This window comes from Stegostoma tigrinum, chromosome 5 (assembly GCF_030684315.1).
Source record: "Stegostoma tigrinum isolate sSteTig4 chromosome 5, sSteTig4.hap1, whole genome shotgun sequence".
Lineage (NCBI taxonomy): Eukaryota > Metazoa > Chordata > Chondrichthyes > Orectolobiformes > Stegostomatidae > Stegostoma > Stegostoma tigrinum.
In genome coordinates, this window is record NC_081358.1 from 54,309,208 (window position 1) to 54,317,026 (window position 7,819).

The window sequence follows — 7,819 nt, forward strand, 5'->3', positions numbered from 1 at the left end:
TTGTTTTCAGGCATTTCACAGCAATTAGCAAATACAATTTTACACCAAGCCTCCTGAGGAGATACTTAAGCAACTTGGCCAAAGTGGTGGGTTTAAGAAGTATCTCAAAGGAGGAAAGAGAAACAGAGGACTGGGGAGCAAATTCTAGAGCTTAGGATCAAGGTAGCTGAAGGCACAATCACCAGTGGCAATGATAAAGGAATTTAGCAATGATCAAGAAGCCACAGATGAAGGAAAGCAGGGAGTCAGTATGTTGTGGAATTAGAGAAGGTTGCAGAGATAGGGAGGGCAAAGCAAGGGTAGACTTTTGTAAACAAGGTTTCTAATTTTTAAATCGCTGTATTGACAATTAGTCATGAGTTGGGTTGGGGGTGCTGGCCAGGACAGCATTGCAATATTCAAATTTAATGGTGAAAGAAGATTGCATGAGGGCTTCAGCAGCAGGTGAGTTGGGCGTGGAGAGAGATGCACAATATTATGGATATGGAACTCTGTGGTCTTCATAGACTGAGGTCAGAAACTCTCTTAGAGGAACAAATTGGACCCCTAATTCTCCAGCATCTGCGGTTCCCATTATGTCTATCCCTAACAGCTTGGTTCAGTTTCAGACCGTGGCCAGTGCAGAGGATAGAGTCAGTGGCTAAACTGCTGTACATTGCAAGTCACGTGGTTTTTATTTCTATCAATATTCCAATGCACACTTCAGAATTCCTCATCCCAGAATCTGATAACCTCTCCTTAAGCTCCCTGGATTTAAGAGTGTGAGATATGTCTCTACAGGGACAGTTTGTGGCACTGTGTATTGGAAAAACATGAGCTCTGCCAATATAGATCTTAGCAATATGTTTTCACTCGGTTGACCAAATAAAGCTGCTACTTAGAAGCTTAAACCAAAATATTGTAGTGATCTTGATCCTTTTTACATAGGTTAAGAAGACAGCAGACAAGTTCACTGTTTGGAATGAAGCTCAGCTCAGCGTATAACCCTGATGACGCTGCAGAAACAATCAGTGAGGAAGATGACCTGGAACTCGAAGTGAAATAAGATGACAAATCCAATGTAACTGCTGTGAAAACAGGGAAACTGGTAAAAGATCGAAAATAAATTTACTTCTCTTCAGGGTCACACACCAAACAAACAACTTCTGTCAAGCAAAAGAATGAAATAAAATGACAACACATTTAAGATGAATTCAATCAAAGCTTTTAAACCCATCAGAGATTTGCTACCTTTCAACAGAAAGAGATGATAATTATTCAAAACATTGAGTTCTGCAATCCATCACTAGTGTGTGTAATATGGTAATATATTTTGAACCATAAAATCATTATATTCTTTTTATTCGTAAATCCTCAAAGTGTACAGTTAATTCAGTGTCAAATGGTTTGTAAGAACTAATACTATGATGTGAAATTTAGAATACGATCTTCCTGTAGCCCATTGGAAACAATCAGTAACTCTTCACAATTTAAAGGGTAAATATGTCCACCCTTTTCTGACTACTGCAATTGACTGGTTGTGAGAGCAGGCCGCAGAACCTCAATTCTTGTAAGAATGTGCATGGCACCCTGTCAGCAACTTCCTCTTAGAGTCCACTCTTCAATACTTTCTCATGCAGGTCCAATTCACAATGCCAACTCACCCTTTGTGATCGTCAATTCGTAAATCTTATTCTCTAGTAGTGACACCGTATAGCTTTGTGCACAAAGCATTGCCATTGTATGGTTGCCTATATTGATGCCACTGTCCTCCCAAATTTGAATCGATCCACAAAGAATTTTCATGGATTCTCACTCTAGAAATTTTACTTAAGGGCTTTTTTGTTGCAAGTTGTACACTTTCATGTTGTATTGCTGGGCAAGAGATTGGGTTTGGGATTGGACTTCCAGTGCTGGGGTCAAATGCGATCATGATGCCACACAGTTGGGGAAGCGCTCACCCCAGCAGGGATTTTCCCTGGATTGGCCAATTAATGGCCAGTGAGCAGGCTCACATCCAATTAAAGGCAGTGGATGGGATCTCAAAGCTGCACAGGCGATAGGAGGCCCCTGAATTTGGAAGGAACAGTGGCAGCAGTTGGTTAACTTAAAGAGAAGGTGCTTCCACTTTGATTGAGGTTCCTCTCGCCAAATATTTGGACTTACAAACTTCGAAATACCCTCAGAGGCAGGGTCAGCATTGTCGATTAGATTCCTCTCTGCAGGTTAAGCTAAGGCTGCAGCAGTATCCAATCAGGTTGGAGGGGTCACAGTGTTTGTCTAGAATACCTGCTGCTCCGCCAACCTGGTCTGTCACTGGGAGACCACCATCAGGCAGCTGGCCTAGTCTCCAACACTGTAGGGTACGAGAAAACAGGAGAGAAAATTGCAATCAGTCTCTGACAAAAGGCCTCACAAGGTCACCCATCGCTTGCAGGCAGTTAGTTCTTCCAACTCTTAACACTTTAGGAAACAGCCCAAGCGTGAATCAGCCTGACTAAAATCCTCTTGGTCATGTTTAAAATGGCAGATCAGCCCAGAAAGCAGGGGACCCACCCCTGAGTATGGCAGTTAAGAATAGAATCTTCTCATCTTGCTAATGACCAGTGACCATAACTCTCTTAGCTTTAACATAGTTATGGAACAAAATAGGACAGGTCCACATGTTAAGGCGCTCAGCATTTGCAGGGCCAATTTTGGGGCCATTTGGCAGGATCTAGCAAAGATCAATTGGCTGAGTCTGTTTGAAGGAAAAGGAACAACTGGCAAATGGGAGGCTTTTAAAAGAGTGATATCGAGAGTCCAAGGACAGTATGTCACTGTTTTAGGGTGAAGGGAAAAGCTGGCAGTTTCAGGGATCCCTGGCTGATGAGGATATTGAGGCTCTGTTAAGGAAAAAGAAGGAGGTATACATTGGGTTTAAACTATTGGGCTCATGTGAATCCCTCGATGACTATAAAAAGGTGTAGGAGCACACTTTAGAGGGATATCAGAAGACCAAAAAGATGATATGAGATGGATCTGACAGATAAGGTTAAAGATAATCCCAAGAGGTTCTATAACAATATTAAGAGTAAAATGGTGTCTAGGGAGAGAATAAGTCCCCTTAAAGATCAGCATAGCTGTGTATGTGTGGAGCGGCAGGAGATGGGGGAGATGTTTAATGAATATTTCTCCTGAGTGTTTATTGAGGAGAGAATCATGGATGCTAAGGAAATAAGGGAAACAAGTGGAGATGTTTTGGACCACATTACATATTAACAGAGAGGAAGTGTCTGTAGCATTAAAGTGCATTAAGATGGATAAAGCCCCTAGGCCTGATCAAGTCCATCCTTGGATGTTGTAGGAGGCTAGGGAAGAAATTGCAGAGGCCTTTGCAGAGATTTTTGTTTCATTTTTAGCCACTGGTGAAGTTCCGGAAGACTGGAGGGTGGCTAATGTCGTTCCATTGTTTAAGAAAGGTAGCAAAGACAAGCCAGGGAACTACAGGCCAGTGAGTCTGACATCACTGGTAGGCAAGTTATTGGAGAGGATACTGAGGGACAGGATCAGCCAATACTTGGGCAGTCAAGGTCTGATGGGGGATAGTCAGCATGGATTTGTGTGCAGAAATTCATGTCTGGTAAATCTTTTTTGAAAAGGTAATCCAAAGGTTAGATGGGGGGAGGACAGTGGATGTTGTCTCTGGACTTTAGTAAGACTTTTGACAAGGTCCCACATGGCAGGCTAGTCATGAAGGTTAGGTCGCATGGGATCCAGGGAAAGCTAGCTAATTGGATTAAAAATTGGCTCAATGGCAGGAAGCAGGGAGTGATGGTTGAAGATTGTTTCTCACATTGGAGGCCTGTGACTAGTGGTGTGCCACAGGGGTCAGTGCTGGGACCTTTCTTATTTGTTATTTACATGAATGGTCTGGATGTGAATATACAAGGCATGGTTAGTAAATTTGTAAATGATATAAAATTAGGAGGTATCGTTGATAGCGAGGAAGGTTATCAAAAATTACAGAGGGATCTTGATCAGATGGGGAAGTGGGCTGAGGATTGGCAAATGCAATTCAATACAGATAAGTGTGAGGTGTTACATTTTAGCAAGTGAAACCAGGGTAGGGCTTACACAGTAATTGGTAATGTCCTGGGGAATGTTGTGGAACAGAGTGTTCTAGTAGTACAAGTACATAGTTCATTGAAAGTGGCATAACAAGTTGACATGGTGGTGAAGAACGCATTTAGCATGCTGGCCTTCCTCAGTGGAGGCATTGAGCATAGGAGTTGGTGCAATATGTTATAGTTGTATAAGTCATTGGGGAGGCTGCACTTGGAGTATTGTGTACAGCTTTGGTAACGTTTCTGTTATAGGAAAGACCTGGTTAAAATGGAAAGTGTGCAAAGAAGGTTTATAATTATGTTGTCAGGACTAGTAGGCCTAAGTTGTAGCCAGGGGTTGGCCAGGATAGGACTTTATTCCTTGCAACATAGGAGAATGAGGGATGACCTTATTGAGGTATATAAAATCATAAGGGGCAAGATTGAACAAATGCATATAGTCTTTTTCCCAGGGATGGGAAATTGAACACCAGAGGGCATAGGTTTAAGGTGAGAGGGGAAAGATTTCAGAAGGACCTGAGTGGCAACTTCATGTACAGAATGCTGTATGAATGGAATGGGCTGTCAGAAAAAGTGATTGATGCAGGTACAATGGCAACATTTCAAAAAACATTCAGATAGGTACATGGCTAGGAAGTGTTTAGAGGGATATGGACTAAATGCAGGCAATTGGAACCGGCTGACTAGGGACAGTGACGAGCATGGACCAGTTTGGACCGAAGGTTCTGTTTCCATGCTGCACTACTCTATGACAAGCTTAGAAGTGGGAAAGAGATGTGATTTGGTGGAATGTTGACTTCTACTCTTCATTTCTGAAGAAGCCATATAGGACTTGAAATGTTAACTCTGTTTTCCCTTCACAGATGCTACCAGACCTGCTGAGTTTCTCCAGCAGTTTCCGTTTCTGTTTCATGATGTAACTTTTCTGATCATACCTGGCAAATCTAACCTCCACTAATGACAACATTGATTTCAATGGAGAGACATAGAACCAGAGCAAAAAAATGACAAGAAGAATGAATTGTCGAAAAGAATGACAAAAAATTAAAAAGTATGGATTTAAAAGATAAACGTAAGAGTCAGTGGGATGACGAGTCAGAGGGGATGGCAGAGTGCAAATTTGTTTCCTGCTTTCTGGACTGTCTCTTGATGGAGTATGCATCAAGAAGGGTGGCATGATGGCTCAGCGGTTAGCACTACTGCCTCACAGTGCCAGCAACCTGTGTTTGATTTCACCCTCAGGTGACTGTGTGAAGTTTGCACATTCTCCCTGTGTCTGTGTGGGTTTCCTCCAGGTGCTGTAGGTGGATTGGCCATGTTGATTGCCCATAATGTTCAGGGATGTGTTGATTAGGTTGGTTACAGGGGAATAGGTCTGGGTGGGTTGGTCTGAGGTTCGGTGTGGACTTGTTGGGCCAAAGGGCCTGTTTCCATACTGCAGGGATTCTATGATTCTTCATAAATAGGTGAACGCTCAGCCACCACTTATTGGGCTGGAGTTCAAGGAACAGAGCTGTTTTTGGTGGGGCATTGGTACACCAATTGTAAAGCAAGAAGAAAATACAGGGACCAAGACCATGAAGTTATTTAAATATGAAGCAACTTTGGAATTTCAGGTGTTTGGGAGCCAATGTAAATGAAAGAGAACAGCAGTAGCAGAGAAATGGAATTGAACATGGTCAACAATGATCACACGAGCTGAAGTTTATAGAGGGTGGAGATCAGAAGGCTAGCCAGCACAGTAATGTAATAGCACTTGCAGGGGATGACAAAGGATAGATGTTGGTTTCTACAGCAGATGGGCTGATGTTAGGGACCATTGTCCACGAAGGACCTTAGGCATCGCTGTCCGTTAAAGAGACAATTGTCTATAAGTAGCTTGAGGGTAGTCACTCCTCAAACATGGGGTAAGGTGAGGAGGCTGGCTTCCATGAACTATCACGGCCGGTATAGGAATGAAAACATGCTGATTATTCTGCACCAGCTGAATAGCCAACTGAACTAGCTAACGTAGAATAGCCATCTGGCCAACTGAACTAACCAAGCCCCTAACAGCTGAGCTGACAGAGACAAATGCACTGAGGTGGACTTTGTGATGAAGAGGTTTTGGGGTTGGAAACTCTCCTATGAAGTAAATCTGATGCATAGGTTAGAACCCACCTAAGCCAATGGTTGAGTCAGAAGGTGAAATTGGTGAAGATGTTATGTAATAATAACGATGAGGTGTCAAAGGTGATAGCTGCAGTCTTCACAATTTTTACAAGTTAGAATTGCAGATTGCCTCAGACTGGATGTTCAGTAAATAGACTGACAACACAGCATGAGAGAAGTGGAGCTGGGTGACTTCTGCGTAGATATGGGATCTATCCTCTTACATTTAGTTACAAAGAGGTAGTGCATTCTGGAGGAAGAGAAAAGGTCTGTACTATACAGATAAACTACAGAATGTTGACATGAGGAGTAAGAATATCATTTGTAAAGATGACCTAGCACTGCCTAGATTTAGGTATGAATAAAACCTGACAAGTTGCAGGAAATGGAGCTAGGCAATGATGAATAGATATTGGAACTGGATGGTCCAGACAGTCATGTCAAAGACTGCGGAGGTGTTAAGGAGGATGGAGAAGGAACAATGGCATATGGTCACAATCATAGAGGATGCCATTCATAAATTTAGCTTGGGCCATTTGGGAGAAATAACAAGCAGTTTGGAGAGATTCAACATGGAGTTGTGAGAAAATAGGCAAGACTTGTGTAATGTCTTCAAGTATTTAGAAAAGGCAAAAGAGGCTGAAGATCAGTCATAACAGGCAAGGAATGCGAAATTAAGATTTTTCTTTTGTTGGGTTGCACCGATGGGTATGGCTTTAAAGGAGGAATTCTAGCATTGTAATCTATAGAGACCAGTTATTTACAATGTCAGCTCATAGTGGGAAAGGAAATTGGGAATTAATTGCTCAATGGCTATGGACTGAAGAACGTGGATCTCATGGATGAGATAAAGCATATCCAAGTTGGATAAAGCATAAGGACAAAGCAATGAATGTTTCAGGGCCCAGGGCTGTATCAAAAAGTAACCTGAGCTGATTGGTGGATAGGAGAAATAAATGGGGAAGGGGCAAAAACAATTGACCAAATGGTTTCCAATGTTAGTACACAATGGCCCACGATCTCCTGACACCTTTTAGTCTGGAATATGTCTTCTGTCTCTGGAATGATCCTATCTATGAGCACTGAAACTCTCATGACATTTTTTCCCCCAAAGTTATGTTATCGGTTCTTCAATGTAAACCCTTGCTGTTCAGAAACTCTCTATTTCATCCTTATTTGTTGCTGAAGTCAGTTGAATTGGTGAAAGAACATCCATAGAATTCAATGAGGGGATACATCTGCACCCCAGTTTAAGTATGTGCAATTCAGCATGCATTAATTAGTATATATGTTATTTGATCTTTCGACCACAATGTATTAAAGAAAGTTTCCTAGACTGATATAAGCTACGCTGTAATCCACGCTGCTTAATCATTGTAAGTCAAGCCAGCTCAAGTACCTGTTATGTTAAAATAAATTGTCCACTTTTGGCAGCATTGCAGATTTTAAAAAAATGGAAACCCAGTTGTGTTGATTGGTTGTTCCATTTTACTAGAAGGTGCTATAATTAGGTTCATTAATCTCGTATTTTCAGGGTGAACCATCCCAGAATGATTGAGTAGTGTAACATATTCTGCAAGGGG

The 7,819-nt window shown here is 42.0% G+C and overlaps 1 protein-coding gene across 3 annotated transcripts in view; it reads left to right on the forward strand.

The window, feature by feature from the left end:
* Nucleotides 1-7,439, forward strand: part of LOC125451394 (coiled-coil domain-containing protein 102A-like) — a 554,142-nt gene extending 546,703 nt beyond the window's left edge. For all 3 annotated transcript variants that reach the window (XM_048528428.2, XM_048528431.2, XM_048528429.2), the window contains one exon: nucleotides 928-7,439. In XM_048528428.2, coding sequence (XP_048384385.1) covers nucleotides 928-1,045 — 118 coding nt within the window. In that variant the 3' untranslated portion in view covers nucleotides 1,046-7,439. The remainder of the gene's footprint in view (nucleotides 1-927) is intronic.
* Nucleotides 7,440-7,819: the final 380 nt, after the last annotated feature.